This window comes from Ctenopharyngodon idella, chromosome 20 (assembly GCF_019924925.1).
Source record: "Ctenopharyngodon idella isolate HZGC_01 chromosome 20, HZGC01, whole genome shotgun sequence".
Taxonomy (NCBI): Eukaryota; Metazoa; Chordata; class Actinopteri; order Cypriniformes; family Xenocyprididae; genus Ctenopharyngodon; species Ctenopharyngodon idella.
In genome coordinates, this window is record NC_067239.1 from 15,504,242 (window position 1) to 15,521,110 (window position 16,869).

Here is a 16,869-nt window from a genome sequence, read left to right on the forward strand (position 1 = left end):
TATCCCATTTTTCCCCTTCTAAAAACTGGACCAATCTCACTTCAAAATCCATTTGATTTATTAGGAACAACAAAAATTAAATTAAAAAGAAATAAAGAAAATCCCAGTAATTAGGTGATTTCCTTGTGTATTGTTTGTTTGTATGATTTGTATGAATACATATTTGTATTATGCGTTCATCTGTCATGTTATCATAGCATTTTATGGTAAAATTTGTTTATTGTATAACTCTCAGATTTTTTTTTTTTTTTTGTGTGTGTGTGTGTTGTTTATTATTACAAAAACTAAAGTTAAAATCTTTCTTAGTTTGATTTCAAAACTTTATCATCAAAACCTTAGGCAGCTGGAGAAAAATATTGGACATTGAAAAAATGATTAAAACAAAAATAATCTCAAAATAGATATTTTTGTTGTTGTTGAAAAATTATTCTAAAGTGAACTGATCACACTCATGTTTCTCAGGAAGAGAGAGAACTTTACTGAGCATTGAGCTGCTCATACGCACACAATCATTATGACACACTCTTTATTGAGAAATTAAAACTACAGCAAGCATAGACAAATATGTTGTCGGTTTTGTGCAGGTAACCCCCATCCATACCAACATCCTAACCAAATCATCAAATGTAGCGTGCTGTCTGGTGTTATTGGATGGGTGTGGGCCTCTGGAAAAAATCAGCTTTGCTGAAGTGTTTAGGGTTCTTAAAACACTTTGTACAGGGTTAAAAGGATTTCTCAGGGGCATGTCACAGCTTGCCACATGCTGCCAGTGTATTTGCATTCGGTTTTGTGTGGGTGCATTTACTTCTTTTAAAAAACTGCATTTGTATGTTGTAATAGATTGTATTTCTTAGCCATTTTTTTGCTATTGTTTAGTGTACACATAATCTAATGTATTTATTTATACACTATAATGTTAAGATAATGCTATCTTCCCCTCTCTCTCTCTCTCTCTCTCTCTCTCTGTGTGTGTGTGTGTGTGTAGTTCCTAGTTCTTGGCCCCACCAGAGCAGGTTAGGGCAGTTCTCATGTTTACCTGCCTACCGTTTTAACGCTGCCTCTTCTCTCTCACTTCCTGTATCAGGTGTGTGCATGTGTGCGTCAGGAGTTGACGTCCCGGAGTAAGATAGGATGGCCGGGGGGGCCCTGGACTGAAATACTCACTTGAAGACCACCAGGACAATTTGCAGATCATACCGAAGCTCACCTACCAGACATCAGGCAAATTTTTAACTTGTGGCCACTGGGACAAAGTCCTTTTATTTTCTCTTTTACTTTCTCTCATTCACTCTCCCCTTCTCATTTTCCCTGTGCCGGAGCGGTTGGATTACCTGTTCAGGTAAGCACGAAAACTACACCGGTCTTAATATATATTTACTCAGCACATTTTGCGCGTAACTTTCACCTGATACTGATTTTTGTTTTATAAGCTTGTACTTGTTGACTCAGCACAGCTGTGGAGAAACTTTCTTTGTGTAGAAAGCAATACGAACCCTTTGAAGTCATAATGCCTGTGAAAATGTGTGTGTGTTTGTGCACATGGAGGCATGTGTGTGAGCATGGGGCAGGTGTGGAAGTTCATATATTTGTAGTGTAAACACCTTTAGCTCAGATTGATCATCGTCATCATTATTCTCTGTTTAGAGTAAGTTTGTATCAGCAGTTTTGACCACCAGCTGTTTAGCTGGGAAAACCAATAGCATGTCACCTGTCAGTATGCGTGCTTCTCTGTGTGTGTTATGCTGGAAATGGGAAATTGTGATTTCACTTATGCTGTGTTTGCTGTTAGCTCATATCTTTATTGCATTTCACCCTATATGCTATAACTGCTTGGTCTTATCTGTGTTTTTATCAGTGATATGACATTATATGGAGTGTAAAACATCAATCTGTACAAAACTGGACAAAATACAAAACTGCTAGATGGAAGAAATGTATCCATAATTGTGAGTTTAATTTCATTATTAAAAAAATGTAGTTTGATATAAATCATTTATCATTCATTCATATACAGTCAAACCAAAAATTATTCAGACAATATAATTTTTTTTTTTTTTTTTACTAGTGGGTGCAGGACACTATAGTTCATTTATGTAAGTGAGGATAGCAAAATAAAGTAAACTGTGACATATTATACCCAAAAATTCTTCATACCGTGGACTACCAGTAAAATTGATAAAAATTTGGAACCCAAAATTATTCATTCACTTTGATCTGACCATGTTTAAAGGGTTAGTTCACCCAAAAATGAAAATTCTGTCATTAATTATTCACCCTCGTGCCGTTTTACACCCGTAAGACCTTCGTTCATCTTCGGAACACAAATTAAGATATTTTTGTTTAAATCCGATGGCTCAGTGAGGCCTGCATAGCCAGCAATGAGATTTCCTCTGTCAAGATCCATTAAACATTACTAAAAACATATTTAAATCAGTTCATGTGAGTACAGTGGTTCAATATTAATATTATAAAGCGACGAGAATATTTTTGGTGCGCCAAAAAAAACAAAATAACGACTTATTTAGTGATGGCCGATTTCAAAACACTGCTTCAGGAAGATTCGGAGCGTTATGAATCAGCGTGTCGAATCATGATTCGGATCGCGTGTCAAACTGCCAAACTGCTGAAATCACGTGACTTTGGCGCTCCGAACTGCGGATTTGACACGCTGATTCATTTTGCTCCGAAGCTTCCTGAAGCAGTGTTTTGAAATCGGCTATCACTAAATAATTCGTTATTTTTTTTATTTTTTTTTTGGCGCACCAAAAATATTTTCGTCGCTTTATAATATTAATATTGAACCACTGTACTCACATGAACTGATTTAAATATGTTTTCAGTATATTAATGGATCTTGAGAGAGGAAATGTCATTGCTCCCTATGTAAGCCTCACAGAGCCATCGGATTTAAACAAAAACATCTCAATTTGCTTTCCGAAGATTAACAAATGTCTTACGGGTGTGGAACGGCATGAGCGTGAGTAATAAATGACAGAATTTTCATTTTTGGGTGAACTTACCCTTTAAGGGTTATCTGACATAATTAAAGATAAAAAAAATTTCTGACACAGTTTAACTCTGAGATCTTATTACCATTTTTATAACTATAGTGAGTAAACTGCAATAATGAATGAAATGTTCAAGGTGTCTGAATAAATTTTGGTTTGACTGTATATCTCCCCATGCTATATATATGGAACAAAAAGATGACAGGGGTAACTGAGAAAAGAGCCTAAAGGAACAGCATGAAAGCATGTTGGAAGAGAGGTGGGTTGAAGATGAAGAAGGGTTGGTACAGAAATCCAAAGGGTGGGGTTGAGCTATACATTTCCATATGAACACTTATGTAACTCTCCCCACGCTATACTGGAAGACTCTTTGGTGTGAATTCTGATGATCCTCTCTAACAGAAACATGTAGCCTCATTTCTCTTGAGGATATATATATATATATTTGTAATTATTTTCTTAACGCACACTCACTCACTCAGATCACCCACTTCTGTCATCTTTCTGTGAGTGTTATTTTTTGGTGTGTGGCTGTGCTCATTTATATCCATACTTTCCACTGAATAGTTATTATATTTGCATTAATCATTGTGGTTTCATTGCATTATTCATTAGCTATATGATTCAACAGTTGAATGTTTAATCAAAGTGGAGCCTCTCAAGGCTCCTTGTTAGGGGCCTAAAACTTAACCATTCAACCGTTACCAAATAGATTTTATAAATAATATATTATATTTTATAAATTAACTTAAAATAAATTACATCACCAACACTGTTATTTTATGTAAATTTCTAAATTAATCAATTTTAATCTTTTTTTGTTTTTAATTGTATACATTTTCTACAGATATAATTTTATATTCATTTATTGCTAGAACATAAACACACAAATCAACATTTAGATGTTATATAACTGGGTTCAGGCTTTAATAAGAGCATCCAGAGATTCAGGAATGCAGTGGAATTTTCTGCTACAACATGTCTGAACAAAGTGTAGCAAAGTCAAAGACAGATACACAGCAGGACTGAGATCGAGAGATCCACCCCTGCTGCCTCTTTTCTCGGAGTGCTGCCTTTGTAAAGCATGTCTATCAGTTCTATTATGTCAGAAACACAGGTGGTATCACAAAGCTGAAATTTTATTCGGGGAAAAATGCCATATGGAAGCATTTTCACTAGTGGTCTCAGACTTTTGGACCCCACTTTATATTTTGTGTCTGCGTTTGCATTAATTCCTTCAGTGGTGCATTATTGTGTACTTTATGTGATGGGAAAGTATGTGTTTGTCTGTGTTGAATGATATAAAAATGCTGACACGCAACATGCAAGACAATTTTTAACTGGAGGTTTTAAAGAAAAGGCTGATTAGGCACAACATTATACCATGATTGAACATTCTGTGTATGTGTCTCCATAAATCCATTTACTGAAGGATATTTTCAGCATTTTCAGTCATTAAACATTGATCCCACTGGATTTAAGGTCAAAATGCTGTGTATGTGTGTGTAGCTTTGATTGTGCGGTTGAAAGTTATTAACACTTTCTATGTTTAGTACACTTACCATTGCTTTCCTCTGGAGTCTGGACCAAAGGTCACTTGAGAAACAATATTACTTCCCTAGAGAAAATATGAGAGAAAGAGACAGAGTTGAAGAAAGGAGAGTGAAATGAAACAAGCAGCTATTAAGTACTGTCATTCTGTTTGTTTAGGACAATGGATTTTTCAATTGAAGTACCTTTGAATGCGGGAAAACGAAAGAAAATGGAAAATTTCAATTGAATAAGAGCCGCAGGGTAAAAGCGATTTTGTGTGCGTGTGCTTGTGTGTGTGTGTGTGTGTGTGTGTGTGTGTGTGTGTGTGTGTGTGTGTGTGTAATACAACGCAGTAGCATACTCAAGCCATATCGTCACTCTGAAGGATCATTAAAGAGACGATGATTTATGGAGAAAACAGGGTTGCCAGGTATAACTGTGTCCTTGGGCACACTCCTTTATGGGTGGGAGTGTATGTGTGTCCTTATATAGTTCTGGTTAAGCTCAGATCAGATTACAGGGTGGTAGACAATAAAGCTATTCTTATGAATTCACCTGCAGTTCACTGTCGTTCAAGGGTTTCCACTTCAAATCAACAGTGGGTGACTTAACAAAATCAGACAAGCCATATTGAAACACACAGAAAGATGGAAAGACACTGGAGCGTTTACTAAATTTGTTCAGAGGAGAGATTGTATTTGGTGAGACACCCCAAACAAAATTTTATGGCTGTAATAATCTTACACTCCCATTGTAACTGTACAATCTCTCCCGTGTGAATTGGTTGTGTGTACTACAACAGGTGTGGTGACGCACTCAGTCTTATGCAAGGACATCCAGACCACAGGACTTCTTTTACAAGATAAAGTTTAAAATTTAAATTTTGTCATTATTTACTCACCCACATGTTGTTCCAAACCAGTATGATGTTATTTTCTTTATTAAAAATTTATTAGGCAAAAAAAAAAAAAAAGACTGCTGTAAAGCTCTATAAAAAAAATACAAAGCACCATAAAGATACGTTATCATAACAGTAGTCCACTTTTTTATGTTTCATAGAAAAAATTAAAGTTACATGTTTAGAATGGCATGAAGGTGAGAGTAAATAATACAAAATAGTCACTTGAGGGTGAACTAGCCCTTTAAGCTAAAGCTAATCTAGGAGTGAACTCTGCTACATACAAACACACGCACACAAACACAATTCTTTTCACTATCAAATGACAGGCTAACATAAAGCCAGCCATAATTGTCCTAGTGAGATTATGGAAAAAATTCTAGTTCAGAAACAGCTGCTAAACCTCAATACTTAAGCTTCTGGAATCATCCAGAAAAATGCTAGCAAAAAAAGGCTGTTCTCTGTGTGACCATGCTAAAAACTTCCACAGTATAACTTCCAATTATATCTTTTTCTTTTTCTCCAACTGGATTTATTAAGAATCTCAGGTGCAATATTGATATTTCTGTTGCCAGTGGAATATAAATGAGATTTGGATCAGTTTGATATTCATCCCTCTGCCAACTCAGGGAATTAAAAATAGAGTAAGAGCGATGAGGAACAGGCAGAAAGTAAAAAAATAATAATTTTTGCTGTCCTCTTTTTGCTAAACTGTGTCTTTGGGTGTGTGCGACCTGCCTTTCCAGCAAACACAGCCAACAAGATTATCATGTGGACACACCTATTTGCCATAAATGACAGTTCCTTTCTTTCTTTTTTTTTTTTTTAATGTGCTCCTCCTGTACAGGTTGATGGCCCAAAACGCAACCTGACACAACAAAGCCCTCCAACTACAACGAATCAGTAACGCTTCGACCTTCGACACCATACCTAACATTACACAATGAGTGATCAGGAAGAGGAGGGCGCTGTGGCGATGCCCATTTGCGGTGCAACAGGAGTCAGTCCCACCTCCCCTCCTCTTGACCTATGCCATGTCTGTGGACAACGGCACCTACAGGAGGAGAACCACGAATATACCTACAAAGAGGAGGTGGATGATGACCTCATGTGCCACATCTGCCTTCAGCCTTTGATCCGGCCCCTGGACACCCCGTGTGGACACACCTACTGCCAAGAGTGTCTGACAAACTTCCTACTGGAGAGCGACTTCTGCCCGGTGGATCGCAGTCCGCTGATGCTGCAGACCTGCCGCAAGTCCAGCCTGCTGGTGCACAAGCTTCTGGATAAACTGATGGTGTCCTGCCCCTTTACAGAACACTGCACTGAAGTGCTGTCGCGGGGAGAAATGGAGGGACACATCAGGAGCCGGTGAGGAAATCACCCTCAGAGCTGTTTTTGATGTGATAGTAGTGGTCTTAACAAGATTTGAGTTTCTTAATAAAATTTAGGATGGTGGTATACAGGTTTGGATGATACACAATGCAATTTAGCCAAGTAGGACATGCAGCCACATCTTTTGTTGGTCCTGGAGCAATATTGCTTTCAAACAATCATCACCCTAATACTACCAGGGGTGTAGCAACCATTATAACTGTTTTTGAGAAAAGTTTTATTTTGCCTGGTAGCAGTATAAAGGAAGAAACTGTAGCCAGCAGAAGTCAAAGCACTGCATTGATGCAAATAGTAAGCAGCCATCTTACTATGGAAAACACCTACTTACTTTTCAGTAAATCAATTAGGACCAATAGGCCTATTTAATATTAAGTAATGTTACTTAAAGGGTTAGTTCATATTCCAAACCCGTAAGACCTTCATTCATCTTTGGAACACAATTAGGATATTTTTGATAAAATCCGAGAGCTCCAAAGATGAACGAAGGTCTTACAGCTTTGGAACGAAATGAGGGCGAGTAATTAATGACAGAATTTTCATTTTTGGGTGAACTAACCCTGTAATTAATATTCATGAACCAAGCTGCTAAGTATCTGCCGATTTTCAGATCTTTCTACATTCCTGAACCCCACCTTAAAGGTGCAGTCACATTTATCATTGTTTGGCAAAATTTTGCAGGTGAAAGAAAGTGGGTCCAGATGTTACAAAATATCATGAACGAAATATGGGATTAATGACGCTGAAATGAAGTTTCAAAGCTATTTTGCCAGCAAGCAAACCAACCAACCCTAAATAACTACTTTATTAACCCTAAATAATTACTTAATTAATTATAATTGTATAATTGTCTTCTGTTTTGCTTTCATGTTAAGTTACCAATCTCTGCCTGCAGATTTGCATAGGGAAAATTATCCTTTTGAGCGGTACGGTCCCACATATGGTATTTTTATTTCTGTGCCCCTGAGAGTACGGTCCCACATATGGGATTTAGAATGTTCAGTGACGTTACGTAACTGCCAGATTCAAACTGTGCTTTCGCACTTTGGCTGTGAGACGGATGCGCTCATCGCTTGTCATATATTACAACTATGCAGTGTTTTCAGCCACATAATGTTTTTTTTTTTTTTAAAGGTTTAATTCAGACATTTAAATACACATAAGCACCAGTAAAACAATATATTTAGAGTTTGTAAAATACACGCTGATGCCAGACATCAGTGGAAGCAGCAATAACAATCCATTTAAATATAATTTGCCGACATTTATTTATATCAGACACACATAGTGGGCCTAAGTAACTATAAAGTTTACTCTATTATTCTTCCAGTTCACCAGCCACTTACTTATGTATTTCGGGAGAAACCGATGAGTTCACGTGCTGTAAATTCGACTGACAGGACTCTGCGAACTGCAGCGCAAACTAAGATGGCGGCGCCAATCTCGCGTTATATATCAAGATAAAGATCGTTGATAAAGGTTTTTAAATGACAAAACACACTCACTTACACATATTTGAGAATCGGAATATCAAATAGTTGATGACATGGTAAGCAAATTTGTGAATATTTTAAATAAAAGAGGAAAAACAAAATAATAGCGATCCATCTGTCATACAGTGTTATTCTAAAACAATGGTCGCCTTAAAAAAACTCACTCTGGGGGGTCAGAATATTTTAAACTCACATGTGCTTTATCTGTCAAAACTTTTCATCACACTGATTCCCGTTGATATGACTGGATATCACCTGTGAAATTTTGCCAAGCGACTAAATGTGACCGCATCTGCTTACACCTAGTTGGGATCATGATAAAAAAAATAGTGGTAAGGGTGATAAATATGATGTTCAAACCCCTAACCCAGGGGTGTCCAACCCTGCTCCTGGTGGGCTACCATCCTGCAGATTTCAGTTCCAACCCTGCTCCAACACACCTGTCTGTAATTATCAAGCAGCCCTGAAAACGATCACTAGCTGGTTCAGGTGTGTTTGATTCAGGTTGGAGGTCAAATCTGCAGGGCGGTAGCCCTCCAGGACCAGGGTTGGACACCCCTGCCCTAACCTCATCTCTAAGCCAAAACCAAAGCCTAAATCTTATTGGTTAAAAAGAATATTGTTCAGTTTTCAGGACCAGCATAGGATGTTGATCCAGACATTCATTCTTTAGGTTTATTTGAAGATGGCATGAAGGTTTGGGAATGTACAGTTTAAGGTACTGAACTGTTTTGAATTGCTGAACGTGACTGATGTATTGAGTTCACACTCCATCTCATTGGCATTCATAAGCAGCTCTTTATTCATTGTCATTCATAAAAGACTCTTGTCAGTGATTCGCCTCAATAGAAGATATGTGTCGAGCACATCTCCTTCTGCGTGTATGCATTTGTTTGTTTATTTCATTAGAGGATTCTTTTGTTCTCCGCTCCTCAGAGGTAGCAACCCCACAGTGACCTCTGTTTAACCGACTAAGATATCTCCCACCTCAGTGCCTTTGGGGATGTTATGCTAACTAATGCTTTTTATTGGATCTTTTCCTCACTCTCACCATTTTCAGAATGGTGGAGTCTCTGTCGTTCCTATGGACTGTTTCTGAATCATTAGTGCTCCACAAGCCTGAGGGCCTCAAATGAAATTAATTGCATTTTGTTACTGTCGTTAATGGAAAGTTTCCCTCTCATTTAAAATTCCACTTACGGAAACATAATCAACTTGCCCTTTTCTCCAGTCAACCGAAAAACCCACACTTGCTTCTTTCCATACTATTCCTTCTCTCCCCTCCCACATCTCCCTCTTTTTATACTGGGCTCTTGGGCTGTCAGTTCATCTTTCTTTGTTTTTCTCTACCTCTCCCTTCTTTCTCCAATGTGGTCTGGAAGCCAGTGGTCTTAGTTGGTCCAGGACTGTAAAGTTGGACATCATTCAAAATGGGACGGGACTTAAGAGGAACAAGCACTTGTGAGGACCAGCCAAAGACTCTTTCTATGTAAGAATGGGCTTCCATTCATTTGTAACTACTTTTTTTCCCTTTTGAACCCATGCACGTAAGCTTCAGCATCAGCTGCTTCTGATTGTTTTTGTGTCCCAGCATTTTGTGGTCATGTGATGTTAAATTCTGAGTCTACCTTCACACCGGTGACTCAATTACAGTGTGGTGTGAAGACCTGCTGTATTGAGTCAGCTTTGGTTGCTGCTTTGATGTTTTTTAGATTGCTTTGCATGTTATTTGCATGTGCTTTGGAGTTCAGTACCAAATGTAGAAAGGTTTGTGTCTTGTACTGTATGTTGGTCTGTGTTTGTGTTTGCAGTCAAGCAGGTCTAGATGCACTTTGTCTGTCAGTGTGCATAAGCATGTGCTTGTGTCTGCATGTATTTGGCGATGTACAGACTTTCATGGAATTCTCGATCAGATCTAGGGAGGGAATGTAGCGCCTCAGGCTGTTCTTGGGCTTACATGCAGTATTGATGATAGCACATGCTATACTGTCACCAAATCATACAGTTATTGAAAGGGCTGTAAAGTTTGGGGATCTATAAAGCCATAACCATTTTTGTCTGATTACGTGACCTTGTGAGTTATTGTTTGTTTGGAGAATGAATGAAGGATATTCAAGCTATAAATGGAGCATGGTATCTTATCTATCTATCTATCTATCTATCTATCTATCTATCTATCTGTCTGTCTGTCTGTCTGTCTGTGTCAGCATCTTTCGTGTTTTTGTGTTTGCAGTCAAGCGAGTCTAGATGCACTTTGTCTGTCATTGTGCGTAAGTGCATGATTGTGTCTGCATGTATTTGGTGGTGTACAGACTTTCCTAGAATCCTGGATCAGATATGGGGAGAGAGGAGGGAATGTAATGCCTCAGGCTGTCCTTGGCCTCTTAAGCACATGCAGTATTAATGATAGCACATGCTATAATGTCACTAAATCACACAGTTATTGAAAGTGCTATAAAGTTTGGGGATCTAAGAGTGTTGTAGTTTGGTTCGTTTGGTCTGGACCCAAAAAAAAAAAAAATAAAATAAAATATATATATATATATATGTAACGGAGGCCAGCTAGTAGTCGCTGTGCGAGTAAACCTCACTCCTCTGATCTCAAGAGATGCTCTAGCGACTGACGCTAGAGCAGCCTTTAGCCTCCTTGTTAGAGCGTCCAACTCCCACGCCAGAGACCCAGGTTCGAGGCCGGTGCAGAGCGGGGCGAGTAGGACCTGGGTAGAGGGGATACATATATATATATATATATATATATATATGGGGAGGGACGTTCACAATCTGATTGGTCGGTGTTTATGACATATTGCCTATTTTGAGAAGGAACTTACCGAACATCCAAAACAATACTGTGTGCTGGGCTAAATGTGCTCGTTGTATGTGTGTAGCCTACATATGGTGGTATTTTGACCAGCTGAGAATTTGTGAAGAGCTTATAAAATGTGTAAAGGAGTCAGCAGCAGGATTCCCTCCGTCACACACACAAACAATCTGCTGCGAGGAGACGCGGTTCTGATGCCTGTACCAAACTATGATGGGCAACATCATCACGTCAATGACGAGAAAAAACAGATATGCATGAGCATTCTGTCCTTTTTAGGGTCTCATCTTCCTGTTTTTGGTCCATTTACATGTCTTTGGTCTGTGTTGCGTTCATCAATCGAACCATACCAGAGTTCGTTTGGAACAAGGCCGAGGGTGCGTTCACACTTGTCATGTTTGGTTCAATTAAAATGAACTCTGGTGCGATTGCTCTAGTGCAGTTCATTTGAACATGTGTGAACGCTGCCATCCGTACTCTGGTGCGCCCCAAACAAGCGGACCGAGACCGCTGAAAAGATGATTCTTGGTCCGCTTCCAAATGAACACGGTTCGAATAATATATGAACGCAACACAGACCAGAGACATGTAAACAAACCAAAAACAGGAAGATGAGACCCTAAAAAAGGACAGAATCCTCACGAATATCGTTTTTTCTCGTCATGGTCATGAGTTTGCCCATCACAGGCATCAGACGCACATCTCCACGCAGCAGATCGTTTGTGTGTGTGACGGAAGGATTCCCTCCGCTGTTTTTGACTCCTTTACACATTTTATAAGCTCTTCACGAGTTCCCAGCTGGCCAAAATACCATCATATGCAGGCTACGCACACACAACAAGCACATTTATCTCAGCACACAGCATTGTTTTGGATGTTCGGTAAGTTCCGTCTCAAAATAGGCAATACGTTATAAAATCCGACCAATCAGGTTGTGAACGTATACCTATGCCTTTAAGTTCGGAATCTTTTGGTTCGGTGATAAAATTGCCAATCTGAATGCTAATCCGACCAGGACTAAATGTTTTTTTTTTTGGTCCGAACCAAACAAACTGAACTACAAGTGTGAACGCACCCCGAGACCCATCTTTTCAGTTGTCTCAGTCCGCTTGTTTGGTGCGCACCAGGGTTCGGATGGAAGTGTTCACACATGTTCAAATAAACCGCACTAACAGAGCAATCACACCAGGGTTCGTTTTAATCGAATCCATCCATCCATCCATCCTCCGCATGTCTATCCTCTGCATACACATACACATAAACACACACCCCTTCATGGCTGAATGAACCGTTGCTCTGTGGAGGGGGTGGTCTTTGCCACATGCTCTACCTTTGAGGCACACGGACAATGATAGATGGACCACCCAAGCTTGCATCTCCCCCTCTCTCGCATGTCAGATGGTTCGGCCCAGCTCTCTCTCTCTCTCTGTAGAGCATGCTGCAGTATAAGTCAGATGCTGTGTTGCCACACTCACACATACTCTCTCTCGCTCTGTCTCTCTCACATTCACAGCAGCATGTGGGCTCGTGAGCGTAAATCCTCTTACTCTTGGACGATGCCCAGAACAGATTAGACCGCAACGCAACCATCGCACACGACCGGCGTGCCAGCAAACGCCGCTCTCTGCCTCCTCTTCTCCTTCTACCTCACCTTTCTCTTTTCTTCTCCGCCTGGGCTCCCGTGCACCTGCGCCTGCTCCAGACGCCGCTCCTGCCTCCTTTTCTTCTTCATCCTGCGCTCTCTGCTCTCCTCCGCTGGCAGCGCTCCCAGTCTTCACCTCTCCCTCTACTGCTGCTGATCTCTCTGCTGCTGAGATGACCGGGCTAAAAGCCTGAGGGAGGCAAAAGAAAGAAAAGTGGAAAGACAAAGAACTAGGAAGAAAAGGAAAAGGAAGAATAGCTTTTTTTACTTAAGAGGAAGGCGGGTGGGGGGGTCAGAACTCTAGTAGAGGTGGAGGAGGAAGGGGCAGGGAGGACGTCGGATAGGAAAGACTGCATTCAGCCCAGAGAAAGAGAAAGAAAACAAAAGAAAGAGAGGCACAAGACAGAGGACCCGAGAGAGAGAGGGTCATGAAGGCTCTCCTGCTGTTGGTTCTGCCCTGGCTCAGTCCAGCAAACTACACTGACAATGTGGGCAACCTGCACATCCTCTACTCAGAACTGTGAGTAACACACACATCGGCTCGTGGCAATGTCCTGTGTGTGAGTTGCGCCCATCTGTACCATCTCATCTTCTAGTCTTATACAGGACAGTCGCACAGTACCCCATCCCATCCGGCACTGCAATGTGTGCATCTGGTTGTGTGTATAAGTGTGTGTTTGTGTGTGCGCGTGTGTCCATACATCATTTGCAAGAACTGCATAAATCCCAACTGATCCCTTTTTTTAAAGCTAAACTGCTTGCATACCTGTATGTGTTTGTGTTTGCATATCTTTGTATGTTTTTGTTGTCTAGAAGTTTCATATGTTCATTTTTAAAAGGAAAAATGCATTTTGTTGTGTTTTTTATCGTAGTTGTGTGGCAGTGGATAGTGTAGAGGTGGTTATAGTTGCGTTTTGTGATGAAGCAGGTTTTGTTTTGATGCTACCAAGCAGTGAGGGACACTGCAGCATGACCTAATGTGTGTGTGTGTGTGTGAGTGCAGGTTTTTTCGCATCATTTTTAAGGGTGTTTTTACTGACATATATATATTTGTTAGATATAAAGTGTAATTTATCTTTGCACACTTATGCAAATAGGACTGAGCGTACAGAAAGATCACTGTTGCTAGGCACACCATTCAGAAAATCAAACACTAGTACTCAAACACACACACATAAGCGTACTGGATATCTGACAACAGCATATCTGATCACTTTTAGAGCTGCAAGTCATATAAAACATTCAAGCTGAACTTCTCTCTTGGGTCAAAATCATAAAACACTCCTCAAAAGAGTAAAATATACACTCATATGCAGCAGTGAACACCGTAAGAGCTTCTTCATTGTGCACTGCACTGTTTAAAAGACACTTCTGCATTCAGTGGGAGAGTGTGTTTGGGTGAAAGCTGGTTATATTGATCCCGGGTCTTTGGCAGAAGCACAATTGTGCCATGTAAGTGTGTGTGAAAGGCTGAGCATAGTACAATAGACTGCATTACAAATCCTCTCTGCTCTTAGAGTCTAGACTATACACAACACAAACACACTGATATTGTTGTGTATAGCATGGGAAATAAAGAAAAGGAGGATTGGAGTGGAACAGGACAGTAAGGTGTCTTCAGAGGGATGAATAGTGAGGAGACTGATAAGGTAATTTTCTGGACCATCTGTCCCATGCGTTTGTTTGGCTTGGATCTTATAGGACGAGGTATTTCTGTTTTTCTTCTTTCACTCTCTGTGTATGTGGGTCATCATATGAACCGTGTTTTATGATTTATGTGCTTGTGTATGTGAGTGTCATGGGTAGACGTACCGTCTTGGATGCATTGAAAAGGTGACTAGAGAGGCGTTGTGTAGTCTGTTTTTTGTTTGGCTGGCTGACGGTAGCACGGTCGTTCATCTTCATCATATATAATGACAGAAAGCTTCTATTCTCATCTCTCTCACACACGCTGGCCTTCTTTCTTAGTTTCAGCAAGTTGTATTTTTCTTTGCCCAGAATGTCTCTCTTCATTTTTTACATATCCGTGTCTTTCCTTTCTGTCTGTCTTTGTTATCGGATGTTGAACTTCTCACAGGTTTCTCTGTGGCGCTGTGGTGGACATTCACGAATGGATATGAATGATAGCATATCATAACAGACTGACCCCGCAATCAATTACACATATGCTGGTATCTGGTAATAACATCTGTCCCAGGTGATCCAATCACAAGTGTCTCATGACCACGCTGCTTCCAATATACTTTTATTGTCATTAACTGTAGTTTGTTTGTGCTTCACATAATCTGTACTATTAATTGCAAAATATTCCATGAAGTCTTGCATCTGTATGGATGGAGTTTTCCAAATTTTTCAACCAGACACTTTTGACACAAACCCCCTTGTTTTAGTGCAGTTGCTTATTGACAGGTGAGTATGCGGTCCTTTAATTTTGTCTAAGACGAATGCAATGTGGTCCACTGCGTTTCTGACTACCTCTGTATATGTTGAGTGAGTGTACAGATCGCAAAGGTTTTGGACCGTGTTTACACTTGTATTTAGCACTGACTACTTGTGATAAGTTCACCTGAGATTAATGTTAATACCAGATATAAACAGCATGTTAGCGCTGATCCTGAATGTTTGATCTCTGCTGAAGCTGCCCGTCTTCCTTTGACAACACACACACAAACACGCACACGGGTTTCTGTTTTATGGGGACATTCCACAGACATAATGATTTTTATACTGTACAAACTGCATATTGTATCCCCTAACCCTAAATATCACAGAAAACTTTCTGCATTTTTTCCTTTTTCGAAAAAAAAAAAAAAAAAGAAGGAAAAAAAAAATCTCTCAGTATGATTTATTAACTGTTTTCTTCTTTGGGAAAAAAAAAAAATCTCCACAAGGACAAGGATTTTAAATATTGCCATCTTTTTGGGGATATTTTGTCCCCATAACAAAGGGTATACCTGAATCCCCCCCCCCCCCCCCCCCCCCACACACACACACATGCCTTTCTCTCTTGTGCTTTGAGATGCTTAATTAGACTTTGAATTAAACATTAATCTTCTCTGTGCGCTGTTGCAGATGTTCTGTAAGCAGATGCTTGATCTCTCTCTCTTTCTCTCTGTGTGTGTGTGTGTGTGTGTGTGTGTGTGTGTGTGTGTGTGGCAAAATACCTGATGAACAGCACTACTAACAATACAGGCAGTCTAAAGGTGAAGTTTGTGATTTCTGTGCCACTAGTGTCACCAAATGGTATTGCAAAAACAATAACTGGGCAAACAGATAGCCCCGCCCCAAACTTACTGGTCAAGATAGAGCCACTGTCACAGGCATAGTCATCATCAGTATTTACACTCTCCAGCAAGTCAGTCTACTAATGGATTACTTATCTGTCTCTGTGTATTAATATGTATTTTAACACAGCTAACCTTCTTCCTATATCTGATTCAAAAAGACTTCTGCTTCACAATGCTTTTATGTACAGTATGTGTAGCTAATGTTTATCTTGTTCATTGCATGAATGTACAAGTATGCAGAGATGTGCCTTTTCATGTTTGTGCGATGTTGGATGTGTCTGCACATGCTTTTTCAGGTGGTATGTGAGACAAACAACTAACACGTAATGTTTCTAGATATACAGTGAAGCACCACTGAACTCTGTGTGCTTTCGACATTTGCATTCTGATTCTGTACAATAACAATGCGTTGACGGCATTTAAAACGTAAGCTCTTTTACCTATGAAAAACTTTTATGATATGCAAATGTTTATAAATTCTTTGAGGTTTGTGGAATATCGAATTCATGGAATTAATAGGTTGATGTTATTGTATTTAATAAATGAGATGAATTAAATATGTTTAGCGCCATCATATTTAATTATTTTCACCTAATTGGACATTAGTGGTTTCATTCTAAAATATGATTTCTAAAGACTCATACTTGTTAAAGGGATAGTTCACCCAAAAATGAAAATTTTGTCATCATTTACCCCCCCTTTTGTTGTTCCAAACCTGTATAAATGTCTTTGTTCTGCTGTACACAAAGGAAGATATTTGGAAAAATTTATATATTTGTAACCAAGCAGATCTCG

General features: G+C 39.6%; 1 protein-coding gene across 5 annotated transcripts in view; it reads left to right on the forward strand.

Annotated features, from left to right (window-relative positions):
• Positions 1 to 1,093: 1,093 nt before the first annotated feature.
• The window catches only part of lnx1 (ligand of numb-protein X 1), a 48,748-nt gene continuing 32,972 nt past the window's right edge, over positions 1,094 to 16,869 (forward strand). For 2 of the 5 annotated variants that reach the window (XM_051875349.1, XM_051875350.1), the window contains exon 1: positions 12,616 to 13,307. In XM_051875349.1, coding sequence (XP_051731309.1) covers positions 13,216 to 13,307 — 92 coding nt within the window. In that variant the 5' untranslated portion in view covers positions 12,616 to 13,215. Of the gene's footprint in view, positions 1,340 to 6,286; positions 6,811 to 12,615; positions 13,308 to 16,869 lie in introns of those variants that run through there. The other 3 variants (XM_051875348.1, XM_051875347.1, XM_051875346.1) reach the window with 3 other exon arrangements.